This window comes from Sinohyriopsis cumingii, chromosome 13, assembly GCF_028554795.1.
Source record: "Sinohyriopsis cumingii isolate HCF-2022 chromosome 13, ASM2855479v2, whole genome shotgun sequence".
Classification (NCBI taxonomy): domain Eukaryota; kingdom Metazoa; phylum Mollusca; class Bivalvia; order Unionida; family Unionidae; genus Sinohyriopsis; species Sinohyriopsis cumingii.
Window position 1 is genome coordinate 51,117,743 of NC_142973.1, and position 25,444 is coordinate 51,143,186.

The 25,444-nt window shown below is 33.5% G+C and overlaps 1 protein-coding gene across 1 annotated transcript in view; it reads left to right on the top strand.

Moving 5' to 3' along the window:
• The window catches only part of LOC149785541 (uncharacterized), a 29,283-nt gene that overhangs the window by 700 nt on the left and 3,139 nt on the right, over positions 1–25,444 (top strand). The window contains exons 2-4 of the mRNA XM_089979904.1: positions 5,595–6,102; positions 15,866–15,913; positions 16,676–16,797. Coding sequence (XP_089836030.1) covers positions 5,607–6,102; positions 15,866–15,913; positions 16,676–16,797 — 666 coding nt within the window. The 5' untranslated portion in view covers positions 5,595–5,606. The remainder of the gene's footprint in view (positions 1–5,594; positions 6,103–15,865; positions 15,914–16,675; positions 16,798–25,444) is intronic.

Consider the following 25,444-nt stretch of genomic DNA (forward strand, 5'->3'; position numbering starts at 1 on the left):
TGGCAGAATATGAGAGGGAGAAAATTATATATGTACATATGGCAAGGTAGCCAAACCACAGGGATTCTTGTCTTTGCTCCCAATTTGGCTACGAATTATGTGTGTACTAAATCTTACAACGGAGGATACCTCTCTCTTCTCTCGAGACCTATTCAAGAATCAACGCTGATATTTCAAGCTACACTTTGAGTGGCGTAATACATTTGGTGCAAATATTTAGCTTTTGCATTCGACTTGGTATGTCTAGACAAAGTTTTACTTCTTATCATACCTTTAAGGAATACTATACCATTTTTCCAGGCTAACTCTAGACATGGCTTACTATGCGAGTGCGACGAACTGAATGGAATACTGCCCTCTGAATGGTCGAACGAAAATGACGTAGTGCGCCTACTGTTAACCTGATTTACAGTCGACCATTAACTTGAGAGTGAAGTTTCCTCGCATATAGGATAATATAGTACATGTATGATTTGTAGGAAAATTGCAAGCAAAATACAAACCCATGTGGCTGACAACGTGGTCTCTAATTGGGTATGGGTGCAATATAAAAATTAGTAATTTGTTATGTCATTCAAACGATTTTTACACATGATACCTTCACGATAAAAATTCACGCTAATCATCCATCTATTACGTATCATGACTGTAAGGACGGTAGTTCCAAAGCAATCCAGGAAAAGACATTGTAAATCGAACATGACACAAATTAAGTAACTACATATCCAAAGTCATAGTCGCGTTACTAAGGGCAAGACCGCATCATAATCGGTCTCGGAGCATAATTATTTTTATTATATGGTCTCTCATTTTTTCTTAGTACTTAGTGAAGTTCTTGTCATAGGTTATCCAGCATGTTATTGAGAGGCTGGACTGTAAACAAAGTGTTATCAAAATAATTTCATAACGTTTAAGAAATGAAAGGTCTTTCGCCACATCAATATTCTGGTTATGACATGTTTTGTCTTTCACAAATGGTTAGGGAGAGTAAGAGAGTTCACACTCTCAAAATTCGTGTCACTCCTAACGGTGTAGGTCTACAACATTGAGGAAGGCTGAACAAGATGTACGGAATCGACTGCAAGAAAGACGAGTTATGAATTCTGGCGAACGAACTAACTGTACTGAAATTATTTGGTATAATGACTTGCATAAATAATTACATATACAATTAAAATATACCTTCAAGCTTACCAACATAATGCGACTCTAACATTTCTGTCTTTAGAAATAATATGTGAATACTTGAATATCGAATAAATAAACGATAGCCAAAGTATGTAAAATTATTTCAGACTAGTATATCAATCATTTTGTAGAAATGTATTTTACTAATTTAATCTAAAATACCAACATATTAAACTCTATTACTTAAAGAATCTTTTCTTTCTAAATTAATTATTACTGAGCATGAAGTTGGTGGTGAACTCGACATTTACAATAATCAATAATATGATAACAAGTAATATAAATCTTAACACAGTCAAACTTTCCAATACATTATAATAAAGAAAAATAAATCAGTATTAAAAAAAGAAAAACATGTTGCAAACTGGTAGATCTCAGACTGAGCTGTTACCCCCAAAAGCATCACATTAACATTTTAAAAAATTTAAAATCCTATTCCCAAGCGAAAATCTTATAATTAAAGACGGTTTTTTAAAGAAAGATGAGCCGTGAATTCTGACAAACTAACTAATTTACGTAAAGCTTCATCTTGCTTATATGCGTTTTGGGCGAATACCAAAGAAGAACATATGTTTTGCTGACTATACACTTTCTCAGTTTCCACCAGAACTCAACGCCTCATGACCTTTTTTATTGTCTGTTATCTGGTTTTGTATACGTCATTGCATAAAAATATGTTGCAACAGCTTTTTCCATTAAACACATTTACGTAACTGATAATGTTAACCGACTGGAATTTGAACAAATCTTGTACGAGTGTTGCTGAGTCTAAATTTGTTGACTTGGAATATGAGAAGAAATGCGTTACGCAATGCAAGGGATTTTACAATTACCACACGAAAGCACAATCTTTATTCAAATTATACGTTACATTGCATTGCAAGAATATAAAAAAAATGTTTCAATACAATTTGCTGAAAAATTCCATCATGACAAAAGCACAGTGCATTGTGTTACATATTTCATTTCCTGATCAGCATCAATACATCATCACCCACTTTGCACTGTCGCTGAAATACACACAAATAACCACACCATAATGTTCAAGTTCTAAAGAATAAACAATTACCTTAGTTTAAACAAATACCAAGAATACCTGAAAGTAACTCTTGTATCACCACCAGAATGAGAGAGAGGAAACATGCCCTAAAAATAGATTTAGAGTACATTCGGGGATCCTGGAAAGGAAGTAATAATTGTGACCCGAGTCCATTCGCTGCTGTAAATATCAGTACAAACATATTTGCAACTGGAATTATCTCCCATTGCCATTTACTTATGATCGATTGTGAAATAATACATCGAAATGAAGAAAAGGTTTTCATTTTATTTTCAGCATATATATTCTACCACATACAAATATAAATGAAATTATATATGATAATTATTTCAAAGAACACCACTAAATCAGTAACTGATTTGATATCTTTTAATATTGCATGAAAACATCTAATATGAAATGATGATAACTGAGACCCTATAATCTTGTTATAGTGAAACTACTCAAAACCGAAGCCTGGGGATACAGGAATTCCGTCAAGACCGAATTTAAATCCTGAAATGTTCCTTCTTTAATACCATAATTTGTCCCCCAATAAACTGAAATCCTTCAACTCTGAACACCGAAACAAACAGCGATCACAAATTTCAATTTTGCGCTTTAAAATAACACATGAAACAGAAAATCGGTTGAAACTTAGATATATAATTCGTTACTAAATTTCTGACGTACGCTGGAACAGATTAATCGCGGTTAAGAGGTATTGTAGTGGTATGATCTGTGAAACAATGATCTAGAAAATATCCATAGGGCAAGCATTGTTAAAATAACGCATGGCACGCGCGCAGACACAGATTAGGGCTGACAATAGACCAGGCATGTGGCCTCGCTTTGGATGCTTTGCTGACCGAGACCTATAGAGCAGTATTCTAAAAATCAGATTAACTCAAACGATTTTCGATAGAGAAAATCATTACATACATGTATGCAAGTAGCCATGACTGTGGTTTGTCTTCACTGAAAACAGCGATGTTTTGCATGTAGTGCTTCGGTTGAGAAATTGAAATCACTTGTAATCGGCAAGGCTCAGAACCCCGGTGCTTGAATGACATTATTGTTACCAACTTGCTAAAGTCACACGTAGCTAAAACGAAATCGTGGATGACAACACACATATTCAGTAAATTGATAGATAATGTAAATAAACAGATGAATTGGTAGGGGAGACAAATCGTTATGTTCTTCGACAATGCTACACCACAAGTCCGGATCTACGTCTGAGTTACGTGACTTTGAACTTTGGGTCATGGTTTTGTGAATGTAATCAGGCCGATGATAAAAGCGATGAATATTATGGTAAGAATGTATGTTCTAAGCCACCTGTTTGTGATATGACATACCTTGAAATTTTAGAGCTTATAATCTAAGGATGGCCGTTATTTGGCTTTGGCACAATAAATAGTCAGTAACATAAGCCATATTAGTTACTAAATGACGTAAGAACGTTCCATGCCTTCTTCAAGCTAGACTATTCAACTGTGAACATTATGAATTATATGGAGTATTTAAACATTGTGGAGTATCATTCATAATTCCATTGAACTTATAGTTCTCAGGTGTTTCTTGTGAACAGGGCAATATTTATATGTTGAACAACTATATTTATTCATGTGACAGGATACGATTTTCGGTATAAAAGTATTTTGTTCAGCAAATTCTTCATTAAAATGCATGTATTAAAAATAAAATTAAAATCAAAGCTTCCTTAATTTTGTGCAGCTTTACACACACGCACAGACACGAATGCTTTCATAACTGCATCACATCTGTCTGTCTCTCTCGTCACACAAACGCACAGAAAGAGACTTTTCCAGATTTGCAAAAGCCTCAGTAAACCGAAAACTTCTTGAAATAAACGAAACTTTTGGGACCCAATGGTTTTATGTTTTGAGGAATTTCACTGTATAAGCAAGTAGAATTATCACTCCTTTTGAGAGAAAGAGATGGTGTGCATAAATGTAGATTAGCACAGAAGCTAGGTTAAACTACAAACTTAACACTCAGGTTCAAGGCATTGAAAGTACTGTTGATTAATTGGCTAGGATCCGTTGTAAAATATTTCTCAAGAGTGGTTTTGTGCATTTGTGTAATGTATATAAGAAAATATCATCATTGTTTTTCTTATTTCCCCTGCAATGGAATCCCAAGTCCATGGACTTAAGAAGCGTATATAATCATTGGAAAAAGAAAGGTTATCAGTTATTCTACTCTTTTGCTATCGCAGTCATTTTCTATCGTTTTTCATTTGAGAATTTAGACGTCAAGTTGGATTAACCTATTCCCCCATGCTATACGATAGAGTGGTATTTTTGTATGTATGTATGTGTGCGTGTGTGTGTGTGTGTGTGTGTGTGTGTGTGTGTGTGTGTGCGTGCGTGCGTATCAGACTGTGGAAGAAGAGGATTTGAAATAATTATTATAATCTGAAATAATAATCTTCAATCTACAAAGCGAAAAAGAAACTCAGCATTAACTGATTTACATGAAAGTAATTGGAATAGATATGGATCATTGCCACACAAAATAACCAAATTTTCAAAATAAAGATTGTTTTCAAACAAGGATTATAAATTTGAAAAAATTTAAACAAACAAATCGTTTTGATAAGATCGGATGGATTCTTAGTAATGCATGCTCATATCTGATAATGTTGTAAAGATATTATCGCATCTTTAATTGGAATGCTCAAAACAACACTAAGTTTACATAGTTGTATTGGATGGATCACAGGTTAGCGCAATGATCTGCATAATGTATCTCTGTTCAAAAATAATTCATCCTGAACATACTTAATCAAGTGCAATTAGTATATATAATGATCTCATAATTGTGTGTCTAATAAAACACCAAACATCTCTCACCCTATTAATGCATTTATTTCTCCTCTTTATCAGAACATTTTTCTTTTATAAAAGTTTATAATGCACGTATGTATGAATATAAGGATGGTAGGACTGATGTTTGTCTTTTTATGTGGATTTATAAACCATTCTGAGGAAAATAATAATGCATCTGAAATAATATTGTTAATAGCTTGATTGTATTTGTGATGCATGTTTAATTCGATACTAGTCAGTTACACGTGTATATAGATGGATACGTAAACTATTGAAGTTACAATGAAGTGGTAAACCGTTTTGAAAGTGCAAACTAGTATTATAGATTTTGTTGGTTGGATTAACTGTAGTTCTGGAGTCATTTATATTACAATTGGAATGGTAATTGTTTTAGTAATGACCAAGGGTACGATGGGCTTTTGTATAATCTTTATAATTTGTTTATTGATTTTTGTTTACTGTGATGATAGCGTATGCATAAAATCGATATATATTTTTTAATTTTGAAGCAATCCGTAACTATGGACGTAAATGTAATAATTGAGGAGCTACCATTTAATACTGCTGTTGACATCCCAGCCATGGAAAAGAAACCACTTCCTCCAGACAAAAAGTACCATATTTTCTTCTCCTACACAGATGTTCCGAGTGACAAGCATTGGGTGAAGAAAGTTATCAACAAACTGGAGAGAGAGCACGGTTATACATGTTGTGATCACGAGAGGGATTTTTTGCCAGGCACAAAGGTAATGGATAATATAAAAGATGGCGTGAAGAACTCCGAAAAAGTAGTTGTAGTATTCTCAAAAGATGCCCTTGATAGTCACTATGTTTTACTGGAGGCAGAAATGGCCCATAAATTATGCCTCCAGAGACGAAAGAACATACTAATTCCAGTTTTGTTAGATGACTGTGATGTTCCTGAGGAATTTATGCTTCTGACATATATCGATGCGAGAGAAGGCATTGAGGAGACAACTTGGTGGTCCAGACTACTGAAAGCGATCGAATCAACAGGTGAGTTATCTTATGATAGAGAACAAGTATAACCATTAAAAACAAAAAAAAAAAAAAGAACGTATCAGTGGAAATAGCCGAAACAGGAGTAATAATTATTTCAGAAATATGGCAGAAGGTGAAGTTATATATGGTCTTTTGTTTGCAAAGGTTCTTTATGGTATACGGGAGTGGAAGGAGCAATAGTTCGGGTGAGCGGTATAGTTCTGGAACGTGCATATAAGAGCATTTGTGATTATTATTTATTGATTTAAATCCCAGGTGGCTTTCGCGTGCACCATCTTCGCTGGCCAATGTTCCGATAACCCTATCTACACCTTGGCGGATCGAACAGCTATATCGGCGCTTTGTCCTAGCGACATCTATTGGATTTCATGTGTCGCCTCCATCAGTATGTAATGCCAACTAACCAATAGCTTAGTGCATTATACATTAGCCGAAAACGGTTGTGGCAAATGACCAAAAAAGGATACTTTGCCAATAATAGAATTATTGTTTTACTGATACTAGGAGATTCATGCTGCAACTCAGATACACATCGCGTCTTGTACGATGGCACTAGGTAATTTAGAAACATCCTAGACAATATTTTATCATGAAATAAATCCTTATTTATTTTAAATTAATGGTTGCAAGATCTGTTATAGCTTTTTATAAATAGGTTACAAAACCCTAATTCCGATATGGTGATGTCTTTGCGAATTATTTTACATGCTTTATCTACATCTCAAAAACGAAATGGCTCCAACAAAGCCTGTGGTTCCAAACTAAGTAACATACCATGCTTATTAAGTTAGTAGCAGACATATTAATAGTTCACGTAGTCATCTGTTTTAGCGGTATAGGCACCAACTGTCAAATCATTTCCTTTAAATTTTGTTTTGAGTTTTTCTTTGCCTAGAGCTATTTCGTCTTTAACTTTGAATTTACAATTTTATTTTGTTTGCAAAATAGTTCTGCAACTATGTTAGAGCTTCGTATAATTCGTATTTTACTTTCAACACTTTCCTTCTGTTCCGTGAATAACGTATCAATGGTTTAGGTCTGTTTCTTTGTTGATGAAATTTAAACTGTCAACTGTTTTTCACGTATTTCAACATGTGTGTCTGTGTGATTTAGATTTTTAAAATAGCTTTAACAATTTGAGTCATATTGCTACGATGTCTGCAGTGTGGCAGCTTATGTTGATGTTTATCACTGGATCATCATGCCGCAGATATTTGGCATCACGTCCCACTCAATCACACTATCCTGACACCAAGCCGACCACTCTTAATATTGACCTCTTAATGCTGAGCGCCAAGCAAGGCTGCTGCTAATACTAATTTATTTTCATAACTCTTTGGTTTGACCTTGCCCGCGACCTGACATAGTTTCTTGTGTACTAACTAATCTTTTAACTGGAAGTATAAGCTCTCCACTTGAATGTTTCATAGCAATACTCTAAAATAAATCTGTTACTTGGTGATTAAACACGTCATTTTTATATATTATGAGCATCTGGATATACCCATGGACGTGTATTAGCTGTCTGAGAGTAGCTGCTTTTTCTGGTGGGTACTTTTTCTGTTTTGTGCTTTTCACGGGCTCCACTGCTTATTGTAATGTTGGAAACACGTCTCCTGAATATGTAGGATTAGCAAATGCTTTTGAACCAACAATTTGGAATAAAAGTCTGCCTGGAATATTAGCATTTTCCAAAACCTTATTTGATGGCCAGTTAATCTACAGATACATCTTTAATCTGGACTGTTTTTCGCTAGTTTTGGGGCTTGGAGTTTGACTTTGACCATTACCTATGTTTCCATATGTCGTAAAAAATGTAACTTGTTGTTTGAATTTTAAACTTAACTTATTAATATTCGACGGATATGGTTGTTTTTCTATTCTTAAGACACCAACAATGACCTTCTTGTACCTATTGATAAAAAGCTGTAAAACCTTCTATTTATAGTTTAATTTCATCATCATATGATTCCATATTTTGAATGTATTCAAAGTCATCTCTTATTAGGACGTTTATTCTCTTCAAACTCTTCAACATCACCCTCATTCATTTTTCAGCTATACAAATGCCGTAGATTCTATCGTTGGTTCTTGAATAAAGTCAAACGGCAGAGCCTGTGCAAAACACAACTTAAAGACTTGTAATGTAACATCACATATTAGCAGATTTCTTCCATTAGACATACTAGGCAGTTTACAAAATGTACCGAATGATCGTTGCATTACTTCAAATGGAATAAGGTACTTAATTGAAATTTTGTCATTCAAACTTCGCATATCTGCATCGTTAGACACTACTGTTAAAATCTACTCAGTGATGAAGTTGCCGACCTTGAATCAATCAGCTTCTCTTGTTCTTGCTTGCCTTTTTGCATTGGAATTCTATCGTATTTAATCCGTTTTCATATGTCGTGTTCTTAACCAGTTATAACATTCTCCCTGTTTCTCCAGATCAAACAAATAAAACCATAACTATGGAATAACATGATCAATGATGAGGTAGTTTTCTCTGACACCTCTTGATTTTGTACGATTTAGCCATCTCTGATAAAATTCAACAGATGTTACATGAATTATTTTATGCTTTACTCTTAATCATTTTAAATGTCTATTTGTCATTTAGTCATTTAAATTATTCCTAACTTTTCACTCTTGTAGTGTCTATGCTTAAGGTACGCTTTGTCGTTTTAAATTGCTTTTAGATTCTCAGCACATAGTACATATCTCGAAATCCAGCTCTTTTATTTGCCCAATTAAATTTCAATTTAATTGTTGCTACTTAAAGTAAAGTAAATTAGTAAATCATATTGCAACTAAACTTCTTCCTCTTCAGATTATCTTGAACTGACTTTTCAAATTTTAATTGCAAGTAAAAGGAAGAATAAAAGATTTACAAATCACCATAAAGCCAAATGATCAAAGGAGTTTGATTTTTTCTGAAAGAGCAAGACCCTCTTCCACATCACAAAATGAGACAACTGCACGAAATTGAAATATTAGATTTATTTGAGAGGAGCCGTTGTATCTGTTTGGTCTGAAGTACAGTCGTTTCTTCACAAAATCTTCAACATCAAGTTGCAAGGGATATTTTCGTTCAAAATGAACAGTTGTTGTTGTTCTAGGGTTTAACGCCATTTTTCAGCACAAGATAGGCTATACATGGCGGTCAGTATAACTGGTGGAGGAAGAACCCTGGAAAACCCAGGGAAGAACCACCGACCCACGAGAAGCTACTGGCAGGCTTTCCCATGTACCCACGTTAGCCGAGCCTTGGACTAGAACCCACGCAGACAGAGGTAAGATGGCAGTGATCCGGAACGGTGAGCGCTTTAGACCACACGGCCACTCGGGGCCCCCAAAATGAACAGACAAACAATGTAAAAAGATAACCGGGTGGGATTTCGTATTTACAACAGAACACTTTTGGTTATACAAATACAATGTTTAATAGCGAACGACTGGAATGAGCAATTAATTATGATTAATACGTGCGTGATTCAAATATTGGATCAATTAACATAAAACACACGGACATAATCATGTAAATACAAATAAATGACTTTACACAGTACAAGCACAAGGGGTGAATAATTCACAATGACTTTACAACGAAAAAAAAAGTTTTCACTCAAATAGTGAAATTATGTAAATAAAATGGGAAAGATATACAACTTATCTTTCCAGTCCCAAAAAATTACTGCATACGGTAGCTTACATGTTTGATACCGGGGTTTACAATTGGTCCACCGTCAAAGATAAATACTGAAAAATTTGTAACGTATCCCATTCTAGATTTTTTTATTGTTCAATTGGTAACTGTCGGCTTCAAGGCAAATTGAATTTCCACTGATATAATTTGTACTTAAAGGAGACCAGAAACCAATGGAAATATAGAATAATAATAAAAGTACTATAGCAGAAAACCTTATTCTGAAGTATCATCTGCGACCGTAATGCCAATATTTAAATATTGGCCTATCTTCTTGGAGCTGAATTTCTGTGACCTCGTATGCAAAATTTCCGCGCCTATTCGGTTACTTTCGGGATGTGACGTCATAGTAGCGACTCCAGTAGCCCAAGTCGGAGTTGCCAGAGTAAAAGACAATACCGTTTTGCGTTGCTTACGGGTGCAATAGAACATTAAGAAAAGCCTGTGGACAACATTTTTTTCTTTTTCTTTTCCGAAAGATAAAGGCATAATGAAAGAATGGATACATTATTACAAACGAGTCGATTTCAAAGCAACACCATACAGCACTCTGTGCTCGTTACATTTCTCAAAGGAATGTTACTAGAGGGATCATGAAAAATGGCAGCTCAAGGATACGCAAATGCTAGGCCTAGACTAAAAGTTGGCGCTGTTCCAGACATACCTTTGGACATTTTAAAGCCTGGGAAAAGTGTTAAACGTGTGAGTTAGAAAATAGGCAGAAGGCAGAGTAAGTGACCACAAAATGCAAGAATCAATTCACAGAGCTTTTATCTACACCAGTAGTGCTAAAAACAAATCTGATAGCCCGACACCCTGGGCCCCTCTGGTTTTAGTTCCGGCCCATCCTGTATGCAAAGTGAGGTGCCAGTCAGGCTTGTCGAAACAAAAATTGTTTGCTTGAGGAAACTTTGATCGCGCTGGTGAAATGAGTAAATGTATTTTCAAGATGTTGACATACATGCCTTAACACGGCACAATCTAAATCAAATCACCACTGTCCTAGGTGAAATTTAGATTTGATTTTAATCAAATGGAAGCTTTGCTAAAAATAAGATTCTAAACCTGTCGTGTTTCGAGAAATTCAGTAATCTTATACATTTTTAAAAAAAATATTAATTGTATACATGTAGTATGTATAAACGGTAATCTGTAATGATTGGAACTGATATAAAACTATTCCTTGGGCAGTTTAAATAGCAGCGATTAAAAGAAAAGAGGTCAAAGTTTCACATTAACTGGCTGACAATAGAAACGGGGGGGGGAGACTATTGACCCAGACCCCCCTTGCCCCAATGTGCGAGCGTCCATGGGACGTGCCTTTTCTCCCTGTGATACCCCTTATTATTCCCCCAAGACAAGCGCCTTTTGCATATTCTGGTCAGCTCTGGCTAAATTGCAAAATAGCTAAAGTTTTGATCTAAGTACGCAAACAATAAAGCCGGTGTGACTGATGAACATAATTCATATCCTTGCATTGATCTTGTGAAAACGACTGCCTTTCTGACATACTTCAAAGAAACCATGTTCGACAGTGTGTGTATGTGTAAGCACCAGCAATTGATTACCAAATAAACGATGCCTATTTTGTTGTTACTTACGATGCCATGGACTTCATTTTAACTGTTCAAATCTTCAGTCACAAGTTACCGTACATGTGGCAACTGTTTTTCTCACGTTTTATGTCCTACCTTATTTCCTTAGGTTTAAATCTTAATACATGTAACACTGTTTGCTGAATAAAATATTTATTCAGAATTAGTTCTTTAGGGCCACATATACTGCATGGTAAATTTTGTTTTATTCCTTGTAATTTAATCATGGTAATTAAACTTTACATATACGGTAGAGGAATGTCAGGTGTTAACTGGCCGAGTTTCTTTGGCGGAAATGGAGATGCGATTTTGTTTGCAGAGAAACTTTCACAGTGATCATTCATTTAAGCTAATTGGTGACAATTTTATTCTTTTAATTTTTTTTTTTTTTACTATAGTACTGTTGTAGTTGTTTAAAAACATCTGAAATTTATTTGAATGATGTTTAATCTTCGCCTTCTATTTACTGAAGAAGAAAAAATGAAAAAAAAAAACAAAAAAACCCCAGACTTGTGTGATATTAATTATTTCGTCCAGTGCCGGATTTAGACGTGTGTGCGTGTGATTTGAATTTTTAACGTAGCTTTAACAATTTGTTAGTCATATCGCTACGATGTCTGCAGTGTGGCAGTTTATACTGAGGATTGCATACGTTATATCTGTTTATAAATGGTTTGGGGTTGGGGTTTTTTCTTCTGACAAATGAAAATTGACAGACATAATGTAATAATCGGGACTTCGCTGCGAAAAATTGAGAGATATTACGAGATCGGGAGGTAGATGAGGAAATACCCCCAAAATCGGGAGGTTTTTCTCCCGGCTTGATAATTGCCATGTATGAACTGTCCGGGTTTGTGGCATTTCAGTCAGGGCTTGAGTTTATTTAAGTCACCAGCCCGGGGGCCTGTGCCTAAAAAAAATATTCTAGCACTGACCAGTAGTACATAAACTATTATATCAGACTGCAGATTCAACTTTTGAATGAGCAACCCATATGTGGTCTGCTCCTGTTAGCCTCGCTCGCCAATGTTTATGTTTGTATTCGAGGACTGGCTAGTATTGCGTCACGGTACCACGTGATCTGTCGTCTCATCAAAACTCGGAAAAAACTCGGCAATTTACGGAATCGTGATATCTTCCACGCAATATAATCACTACCCGCTTACGGTATTTAATTTATAAACATTGCAGTCGAATTACAATCTGTGGAGAATTGCATACGTAAAAGGAAAAGTTTGATTTCTAGTCTCCTTTAAGAAATGAAAACTAATGACGTGAATGGCTACATATATGTTTCAAAATTAACAGAAAAAGTAAAACAATACAACATTGGAACCTAAAAGAGTGGAGCCTGTACAAATCACACATGTAGGGCACGGCGCAGCATGCAAGAAGTCTGTATCAATCGGTTACCACTCGAACCATTAAGCTGTACTTTAAAACACATCAGTGACTTTTTACCAATTATTGTAGCTGTTTGTAGCTGTTCCCTGGGCTTTTAGTGAGTTTGGTACAAAACATTTAGGATTTGTTGCAAAAGTTTTCAAGGAACAATGTTTTAAGGCACGATGAAATAGTAACATTAGTGAACAGAACAGTATGGCATAATTCTAAATTGAACATACCATCGTTAAAAGAGGTAGCCTTCGTCTTATGCACCACTCTTGGCTATTGGAAATTGTGTTATCCAAATGGAGAATTACATTACAATCTAAGGTCCTGATGAAAACGAAATACGTTTTGCCAGTTCAGTTGATAACACAGATCACAATCTATCCATTTGATTCAAAGATTATATATTGGGGTTGGGTTATATTATATTCCATACGAATAAAAAACAAAACTTATCTATATAAATGACAAGAATCAAACAAGGATTATTGTTAGTTTCCTCATTAGTGCAACCCTGAAAATATTCAGATATGAAATTACTGGAAATGGTGATTACAAAGAAAGTATATTTGCAAACCTCAAACGTATGTCCACTCGGAATAACAATTACACAGTGTATATTGCCAGCAGCAATATAAATAGTTATGCTTCAGAACCTACGTTCTATATCTATTAAATCTGACGCGTAATGTAGGTTTTTGAAACCTTAACATTCTTATAATTTCCTCGCTCAGTTCAGTTAGAAAAGATAATTATAATGACTATTATCGTATTTGCAAGAGACACTACCTGTTTAAAATGGTATAACGTTCAATTTGCTATATATAATTCTAATTGTCTAAATAAGCAATCACAGAAGTTGTTCAGTTAACAGACTGAATATCAGCATTATATATGAAGATGGAGAACTAATAGACTTTCATGACATGATGGTGACGTATGTTGATCACGCCCAGTAAATCAGAACATTGTTAGTAGTGATGATAGCGACATGGTCATGACAGTGATACAAGACCTAATGTGTATAGAATTTTCAAAGTCTACAGTATTGAAAATTGCAGCAAAAACGAAAGAAATATATCTTTATAAAAAGGTAAAGATGAATATTATGAAGCGCGTCATGAACAAAAAACCAAATTGTGCTGGATTTCTTTAAGGCTTAAATCACAATTAAACAGTTATTAAAACTTACGATGTTATGTATGTTGCATCATGATCCGAATACAAGTTACATATATTAGTTAAGTCACAGCAATATGTCATTCAATAAAAAGGAAGTTTAAGCACTTTTAGTTACCTTGTTTATTGAACCTAGATCCTAGATCCAACGTCCTTTTTGGATGTTTGTATCTGAATAGAAAGATACAATCAACGTGATGACTACAAAATGAGTCGATGCAAGATATCTAATATTGAATGAGAACATAAACAAAAAAAAAATATACTACCATGCAAGGTTTTAATGGCATTAAAATTGAATAATGTATCAGATATGGATCACCTTATTATGGTATATATATGGTAGCATAATGCAAATTTATTATTGATAAACGCAATAAAATAGCGTAACTATGGCAGCAGGAGGAGCAATTATAAGAGGATCTTTAACTCACAGACGGTCCAGCATTTGCTGAAGCAAACACGTGGTAAATACGCTTGATCTAGATAGAAAGATTTGAAACGAAAAGAAATATGCATGAAATAAACGCAATAAAATAGCGTAACTATGGCAGCAGGAGGAGCAATTATAAGAGGATCTTTAACTCACAGACGGTCCAGCATTTGCTGAAGCAAACACGTGGTAAATACGCTTGATCTAGATATAAAGATTTGAAACGAAAAGAAATATGCATGAAATAACCGTGGAAGAATTATAAAGTTAAACAAACACACAACCAAGCAAATAAAAAGAAAGGAACGGAAGAAAGACACTGGATTACTACAATGTAAGACAGAGAGAACAAGGTTTGGTTTCGTAGTATGTAAACAACCTGTGTGTGTGTGTATATATATATATATATATATATATATATATATATATATATATATAAGAAAGTGTGATAGTAATTTTGATCTATACGCACCTACTAACCCAGAAAATAACTTTAAACTTTGCAAATTTAACTGATTTGTATTATCTTTCTGATGAACAAGTAAATTTAGTGACAGAGTACATATTCATTTTATTACTTGCCAAGTTACTTTGAATGTTACAGTCTTTTTTTGAGCATCGAAATAACTCTTTAGCACAATGCTAGGAAAAGTACAGTGCATGAAAAGATACCAAAGAGTTAGATACAAGTTCTACAAATGTTTATGCCAGGTCCGCCTCGAGCAAAACTAAGCATAAACCAATTTCACTTAGAGCAATATTAAATCTTTTCCCAAACATATTGATTTAGCTTAGAATTTTGATCGTCTCATTTGATGTGTAGCGAACGTTTGTAGTCCATCATAACCCAGATGCTACTCGTGCACGAATATGTGCACCTATTAGTAGGCAAGATCTAAGTATTGCAAATAGATTCAGTAGAAAGTAATATAACCGACCAGAACAGTTGGACATAAAACCGGTAGATTATATTTTCTGAGTTGAAGCCAGTCTACTTTATGTTCATATTTGCAGGACATGCGAATAACAAGAAAAAGGGAAAAGTATTTTTATGTAATTAATATGATATGACCTACATTTTCTGGAAGGTATTTAAACAAATTATATAATTAGTGTTGCATCCACCGACATCAAAAGAACTCATAGCACTAATAGCTTTTAAATGAAGGATGTTATGCAACTTCAATCAGTGATCAAACAGTCAGTATTCGTACTGTGCTTTAAACTATAACTGAAAATCTATATTGATAGATAGCATCCCGAAAATGTCCTCCCCGTATGGTTTGTGTTTTATCTTTAATCATGGACTATTGAGCAAGCATTCTTTTGTATATATCTTAGGTATTCATTTCATCCGACAAACCATAATACGTTTTATTACTGAACTACTTCGGCATAACAAATACTTCCATAGTGCTCGTATTCACAGTAAGTAAATTATATTTGTAGGGGAAACCTCAAGGTCACCATTTCACATCGAAGAAAAGAGTGTGGCAGGTAATTATAAAGTATTAAATATATTTTAAAGATGTTTTCGTTTTATTCATTTATCTTTATTTGGTTTCTTATTTTTGTAATATCGCTGCTAATTTCTTCTCAAAGGAACCAATGAAAGAGTTAAATTTGGCTAATTATGTCAAAGCAGTTACTTGATGTATCCCGAATTATTTCTTGCGTCATTATAACTAGTTAGTCTCGTTAACGTTGGAACATATATTGTGTTTATTTTTCATTTTTGAAAGACTTGTTGATTTTACAGTCTATCTTGGGGTAAACTATTTGTTATGCTAAGTTAATGTTTATGCAAATTATTTTCCTCCTGATTATTAGTAGTGTGTGAATGGCATACCAAACATTTATCTTCTACGTGCGTGATTTTTTAGAGTTTGGAGTATTTAACATACTCTTGTAATTTTTAAAAATATGGGATAGATCATAAAAAGGTGAATTTGTCAAGACTAGAATGTTACATTAGACAAAATTGAGTATATAGTTCAGTATTTGTTGGTCTATGCAAGGAGATGGGGATGTTTAAAATCATTTACGACAGCCAAATAAATCTTAAATTCTCGTAAACAAATCGTCAAAAGCAAAAGTCTTCTTAAGTGATGTCTTTATTTATTCTGGATGATAAATGTCTTTGAACCAGTCAAACTGTTTCCGTTTTACTAGTTCCTAAATATCTCTGACTTTAAATCGAAACCTCAGTTGTTTTGACTTTTGAGGCCATAAACAATTAATATAACTTCTATTATACAGTGAGCCCAACATTTGCTGTGAATCAGCTTTGTTCAATTGAAACGAAATACAATTGTCTTCGATGCAGTATACAGGCAGTCTCAAAATATGTTCCAGAGGAATTGCGTCCAGAAGCCATTGGGGTATGCTTTTTAGAAAGAATAAACTGTTTAAGAAAAGCGTTTCTTATATATATATATATATATATATATATATATATATATATATATATATATATATATATATATATATATATATATATGGTGTATATTCCCTTAAATTAAAAAATGCATTGATTCAACGCTCGTATCTTTCAAACTTTTGCGTTATCCAAAAGGTTTTCGAGGTGTATCCATCAGTTTCAAGTGACATGATTTTGGCAACAGTCAACGGTAAAATTTCTATCAGTTGATTTAGCAGACATATTACTGTTGTTAGCATACCAGTGAACATAATACATTTGTATGTATGGTTATTGATAATTATACAGTTCCTAATGACCCCTCTCTTATTCTTTACAGCTCCATATGTTGGGTTAGTTAAAAGTCCTTTGCTGAATTTGTAATTATTCCATTTGAAATACGATAGAAAATTAGTACCGCTGCTTAAGACTCGGGAAAATACATCATCTAAATTATGAACTTGTAAGAAAAGTGAGAGAAAGGAAAGAAATCTGGAAAAGGGTGAGACGAAGAGCTTTACATGTTTTGTTTTCATGTAATGACACTTTAGGTTTGGTTGGAAATTGACAGGGAATGTTTTAGTGACCTATTCTAGTGCAAACGAGGAGTATTGATCTTATGATGGTCACAATAAAATCTCGTATGAAGTTTTCAATTACACTACACTATTGAGTAGTCATAATTTGGTTTCTAAACGTTTAGTTAGACCTAAATTAGAGGCTTAGAAAGACACCGACGCAGGATAGAAAACTGGATAAATATAGAACATATTACCACAGAAGAAGACCTATGAAAATATTTGAAATGGATGGGGTAATTTAGCTTTTATTAGACATTTTTATATCAAATCTACGTAGGTAATAAACAGTAGCGTAAGGTGGATGTTTAGCAGGACTGAAAACGTTACACTGCAGGAATTAATCAATAAATGGAAGCTTCTCTATTTATTTACCCGAATAGATGAACAACAAATAAGCTTGCATAAAATAAAATACAATAAGGAAGCTAGCTTTGTATCTTTTTTCCTATGAAATTGAATACATGTGCGTGTGCTAAATGTACCAAGCTACAGCAAAACAGCTAAGCTAACTCAGTGATGATTGGTACGACAATTCAGTTCACATTTGGTACTTAAGAATATGACAGAGGTACGTATTGCATACAGGTGTTATACAACTTTTCGGGTGGCATAGAATGACCAGTTTATACAGAACTGACAAAATGCAAAACCTGTAATATTCATAGATGAATAGGAAAACCATTTTAAGAAAGCAAATGCATGTTATATCTGTGAGAAGAAACTATATAAAAGACTTCTTCAGATTCATAACCAATTTAGTGTTTTGGAAGCAAAAATGAAATCTCGGGGAGAGAACAACAGTTAAATATGTCCATGCGCAAGTAATGTTTTAATTACCAAAGAGGTAGATCTTTTAATACGAGGACAATACTAGTCGGCATGTAAAACGAAATGAACAAACTAACTAGACCTATTTATGGGGATTTATTGTATTTTATCGTTCATCTATGAATGTTTCAATTTGAATAACAGTAGGTACATGATAGAAAGTGAACACATAATACAAAATAATAAATGCCCTGCAGTCAAAAAGGATTTTAGAGCACAACAAAACCGGAAGAATTTGCAAATGAATAAATCTGTTGCTATATCATCATGGATTAGATCGGCTTAGGAACACCGAAGAAACAAAAAATAAACTTTTCAGAGAAAAAAACTATAAAATTCACTTTAAGTGTATAAAAAATTAACATTGGATGGAGATATTAAAATCCTTTTTTTCAGAGAAAAAGGTGTTACAATATTATATATAAGTACCTCGATTTCAATGACAATATCAATAGTTGCTCTGTCTACAGGAAATGTAGTAATACGTGCTGCTTTTCCTAATCCCCCAGCACCTCCTACTATCACATGCCAACCAAGTCCAGCTCCGCCTTATATTCTACATATTTCCCCAATTCCAGTTACTCCAAATGAATTTTGCAATATGTTAAGATAAACTTTGTAAAAATGTAAAGCTGTTTGGTTGGGCCAAAAGAGTAGCTGATTTACAAGAATTTATTGGTACTGTAGAGCTAGACAAATTATTTAGTTCCTTTATGAAAACTTTATATTACTTGTCTTGGCATTAGTTGATTTGTTACGCACACTTATGACCAAGGGTGTAAAATTAGCATCTGCCACTGTTAAAGATTCATTAATGCAATCGAGCGTTTAGTCGAAGGAAATAAAACTATTACAGAATGAAAACCATGCCAGCTCTCAGAACCACTTCCTATGTGTCTTTTAAATGTCAGGAATTTCCTAGAATTTACAGAATTGGCAGTCGGACTATCATCGTTTTGGTTACACTTTGTCCTCAAAGGATTTGTGTCTTACTATTAGGGCTGTTTATCAGCCTTTGGAATACTCGGCATTGATGGTATGATTAACCCATGTTTAATTGAGCCATTGGATTTCTGGAAAATATTGTTATATCCAACGATACTAACTAGTTTCATTACCATATTACTATGTCACAAAACTGTACCGTTACCTCCTATACTATAGCCCAGTTTCATGTTTGAATCTGTTCTCTACTGCTTAAGGTTTATCATAACGTTCTTATCAGCATCGAATCTTTGCTGCCGTAACATGTAAAGCTCCATCATGAACACTGTTTGATGCTGTTGCAATAGTCTGCCTTGTACCTGAGCATCCAATTTGTTCATTGTATATGTTCGGATGCTTTAATTCAGTCTATATATTCCCTCATCTCTCAGACCATTTCTGTTTTTCAGAAAAAGCATTCTAGCCTTTTGCTCTTCTTTGTATGTCATTGAATTCATGACAGCAGCTGGCAATGTTATTTAGTATTCAATGTAATATATATATATATATATATATATATATATATATATATATATATATATATATATATATATATATATATATATATATATATCGTTTTCTTGGTGTGTTTTGTGTCATGCAGTTGTGGAGATTAGACATTGTTGCACAGAAAATTAAATTGTTTTAAGTCAATGTTGTTATTAAGTGACTGACTTTATGCCACTGTTATCGGATATAGGCTTTTTACACTCTGTCAGCAGTTTACTCATATGTATGTAAGAGGGAACTGATTTTGCAACTCTAGAACAGTATCTGTACTGACTCTGGTTGTCCTATCCACTATGAACAGCACTTGTATTGACTCTGGTTGTCTTATGCATTACGAAATGTCAATATGAAATACTGCAACCCTATATTTAATACTGCCAAGTTTAGTTGATTCTGCCAAATGTTACGTCACAAGGCGATATTTATATTTCTATTCATTCATCATCGTCAACATGTAGAGTTTAGTTTTTAAAATTCATAACTGATTTGCTTGTGAAAATCTGCGTTTCAGTGTAGTAAGGTTTCACATCGTTGAATTAACTGGATATGTTAACATGGTCAATTTGAGTCATTCCAATTTAAAGCATTAAACTAAGTTGCCGGACAAGGGTAAGGTACTGAAATTTTCATTTTTTAAATCTGACATCCGTTATTTAAAAGTTAAAATTCTAAATTGGAATTCACTTTTTTTGTTCAACTACGTTGGTCCTAATTTATTTCCACACTTACGTATTATTCCCTGTTGGTTTCCATCTCTAATCTGTTCGTTCCTCTATTACATTATATAGAGGATATCTATTAATTTTGAGTAGATATACGGAACTATTTCAACAGTGAAGTGGAAACTTTGTATTGTGACGAGTGGTAAATTATCAACGTCAAAAACATACATTTTCTTTTTATAACTTATTTTTTGGTGAAATTGCGTTGAACAGCTGCATTACAACATGGATAAAAAGATGTTCCTAATTTTTGCTACGTTTGACAAATTTAGCTTGTACATGTCAGGCCTAAAAATCTGGATTTTGTCAAAATAATGTTTTTATTCCTATGTAAACGAAGAAATTGCTATTTTTGTTAACAGGTTTCATGCACGCATTTATACTGTTCGGGAGGGGTAGTGTAGAAACACGATAGTTCGTCCAATTACGGAGAATTTCCATGATGTATATAACAATTAATTATAAAGGTGATTACCTGATCTACTTTTAACTATGTGGATTTCGTTTGGGGGAATTTCTTGATGCATACATGTACACTAGAGGGTCTACGGTTGACACATTATAAGATCTGTACTTCCTGACAGAAGAGAGAGAGAGAGAGAGAGAGAGAGAGAGCATGAAAACAGAAATTAAATGGGCTGAAATATGAAAATACTTGTTTGAATAACATAGATAAAGGCATATATATTTCCTAAATGGAAAAAAAGTAGATCCAAAAGTGGTATATGCCATGTTATGTCATGGTTTAAGGATTAGTTCCAGATCATCTGATTTTAATATTTTTGTGTTGTTTTATAGATACTCTATAATTTTAAGTGTAGAAAGTTTGTCCTGAAAAAATGCATAGTTTATCGAGTAGTTTTGACTCGTTGTTATATCTTTCTTTCGCGAAAGTTGAGAAGACTAAATGTCCTGATGACTGTATCAATGTCTCTTCGATTTGCATTGACTTTTATCTTGTTGAAAGTTTCGTATACCAGTTTGTAGACGTACACGTGTATTGTTTGCAATTTGAATCAACCTCATATTCTCGAATACGTTTAAATTCCTTTTTTATGTGAGTTATGGCCTTGATGGGTCATTGACTACTTAACAGTTGCCATATAACGTATTTTAAGGGTGTTATTATTATTGCTTAACTGCGATGTTTCGGGACCAATAGTCTTTTCCCTTATGGTTTAGTGATCCATACAAATTCACATGACGTGCACGTTTCACATTTTAGAAAGTCGTTATCTTTCAAAAGTTCACACATTTGGTACCGCTTGATACTGTTGACTACGTATGGCACTGCTACTTTTTATGTTGATGTCACACACACACACACACACACACACACACACACACACACACACACATATATATATATATATATATATATATATATATATATATATATATATATATATATATATATATATATATATATATATATATATATATATATATATATATATATACATATCTATATCGTATTTATATATTATGTTTTTCCCTAGGTCTGGTAACACGTCAACTTAGTTTCTAGTTTTATTTTTAGTGAAATACTTTCGCACTTGAGTTTTCAGAGTTTTGTTAAACCTTTTAACTACTGATACTATAATGTCTGATTTGAAAAGTACCTGACGTTTTCCTTGCCCAGAAAAGCTCTGAACTGTATCTTTTCAGCCTTTCTTTGTTTTGTGATATCGATGAAAGCGTAATATATACAATCTCCCTTTTTTGTTGTTACTTCTTCAGTCCATGCACATGTACAAAGTATTCATCACTATTTGCTTGATATAGTTGCATGTCATCAATATCTGCTTGCCACTGGAAATATACTTTGTTAACATGGACACTTTAGTAAGAGTATTATTTCTCGCTTGCATTGAGCATTATGTCTGTATATTGTTAGGTTAATCATTTTGTCAATTCAGGATATGGTATTCTGTTTTTGTCTCGTTTAGTTTGCTTTCATAACTGACTGATATTTATAGGTTACTACATTTGTATGGGAAAATATGAACGAGTTTTTTTGATGGAATACTTCACCACCTTGGGAGTGCAGTATATCCATCCGACAAAACGAGTTCATATTTTTCATACAAATGCAGTAACCTTTTTATTATACGCTCATTTTCTTATTCCACCTAAGGCTTAATTATATAAACAAAATATGCTACAAGAAACAACGTAAATTAATGTATGCCGTATTTCAAACTAAATGCACAAGCGCAGATTCATCACTACACAACAGCAACATTATTAATGCGCACATAACTCTGAACTTAGTTGCGCGCTCAGTGTAGCTTACGAAAGAAAATGGCGTGTCTAGTTAAAATTGAAATTTGCAGTCATATTGTGAATGAATGCGCATTGCAACAACTTTTCCATTTGTTCTGTAATGAATAGATTTTGGAATTTTGTTTCGATTCTACGAAAGTTCGTGATTTTGGACTGGATTCATCTGTGCAAATTGTACATGAAATACATCAGATTGAAGCAACGTGGGATAAGCGTGTTTACATCTGCAAGTGTGTTTGTTCTGTCATTGACTATTTGCAATCATAATGTGGGAAAATATGAAGTGTTTCAATTGCAATTGTCAAAAAAACGCTATGGAATTTAATGTTTTGTTTTGTTTTTTTTTGTTTTTTTGAGGTCGTGCAGTATTCCATCCAAAAAACTCGTTCATATTTTCTCATACAAATGCAGCAACCTATACATACAGTACAATTTCGAAATGTGTAATCAAGCTTGAGAACTCATGACATGGCTCATGTAATTTGGATTTGCAGAACAAAAGTACATTTTGAGGAAATTCTGGATATAAAACTGTAAGTATATTTTTTGCCATTCTTATTATTTGTAGGTACCAAGCAATTTTATGAAATCTGGTGTTCTATCTTATAATCATAAACAATGTATCATAACGTTAACGTTGAATGTAGCAATGCACTTGGTATATTGCAGTTCACGAAACATCTGCTTTAGTTCATTGAGAAACAAATTTAATCAAGCAAAACGTACTGCGCCTACTATGCAAATGTACATGATTTATTTACAAAGTAGTTTCTAATACGCTATTGGGCACACGTGTCCTGCGCGTGGGTGCAATATGAAGGTATGCAATATCGTAAAATATTGAACGATTCTGATAATGTAAAGTTAACGGAGAAAAAGATGAGCATATAATAATTGTGTAAACAACTATAATTTTATGATCATAGTAAATGTTCTTTAAATGCGACTTTCTCGTGCTCATATCCATTAAAACGGTATATAAAAATGCAGTGAATACTTTGCCACAAGCAAAGAGAACACATATGGTACTTTTATATAAATAGTTTGCAATATTCATTCAATCCTTTCAAATGTATGAATGATTTCAAATCGTTGTCAAATATTGCCATTAAAGTAGTTGAGGCAAAATCAGTTACTTCATTGCATTAAGTCACTATGTGCTGTTTGAATCTAACTTTATTTCGTCAAATTATGTCTCTGCTTTTTTATCTAAAGTTGTGTATTAACCTGTAATGATTAATGATATCATCAAGTTGTGCCGTAAATTTAGAAGAATACATATTTGTTTATTTTGTTTACATATTATGCAAATTAATCCATCATCATAATACATGTTTCATTCTCCTGCTCCTCAGGTTCATGTTGTTTATCTCTGTTTTCATCACTAAATAAAATCTGCAAATCAGCATCTTTCCTGAAACATGGTAGAGGGTCTTTTATATTCCGTATTTTCTTGACTTCTGTGCTGTATCCCAGCTATCTTTGGTCACATATTAATCCAGTTCAAGCATGTAAAAATTATATGACCGTTTTGTGTTGGTAGCTTTAAATTATTTTTCTGGGCCCCACTAATGTAGCGGTCATGTTTGAGATATCAAATTAGTATTTTAGTTCTTCACGATCAAGGCATCTCACGTTAGTATGTTAAATGTCTCATGATTAATGTACGTCACGTTAGTATGTAATGTCTCATGATTAATGTAAGTCACGTTAGTATAGGATGTCTCATGATTAATGTCTCATGTCTCATGATTAATGTACGTCACGTTAGTATGGTAATGTCTCATGATTAATGTACGTCACGTTAGTATAGAATATCTCATGACTAATGTCTTATGTCTCATGATTAATGTACGTCCCGTTAGTATGGTAATGTCTCATGATTAATGTACGTCACGTTAGTATGGTAATGTCTCATGATTAATGTACGTCACGTTAGTATGGTAATGTCTCATGATTAATGTACGTCACGTTAGTATGGTAATGTCTCATGATTAATGCACGTCACGTTAATATGGTTGTTGTTCAGGATTAAGACATATCACAATGGTGTGGCCGTTCTTCAGGAATAAGGTATATATGTACAAAATTAACTGGTATTTAGAGAGACATCTTTGACTCAATACCTAGGTTCTGTTACAAAAAGCAAAATTATAGTTTCTACCGAAATATATCTGCCAATTTCATATATTTTATGTTATCAGACAAACTTTTTTATTTCGTCGGAAATCTAAATTAAGGAAACCCTTAGTTGAATTTATCTCACATTCATACAAATTTATCCATAAGATGATGATTTTGTAAATATCATACAATTTATTCTATTAGAGAAATATTCAGTCATTTCCCCATAATTGGTATATTCAAAATCTTCTCCTAAAATTAAAATGAAAAAGATAGGAAATTCTATCTCATGGTCGGTAGATGAGTGCATATATATAATTACTGAAGAATCAATTGAAATGATTTAATTTTTTTTTATCTCTTGCTTGTTTGCTATTAGGCACAGAAAATTTAAAAGGGGATTATATTAATTTAAAATCTGCCTGTTATAAATCCATTTATATTTGTTATTGTCTCTTTTTAAACTCGACATCGCTTATCAAGTTATTTTAAGAGTTAGGCATCTTGTTGTCAGGGGAAAAAGAATTAAAATAGGAATGGGGAAGATTAAAATTGAGAGAAATACCTCTAAATT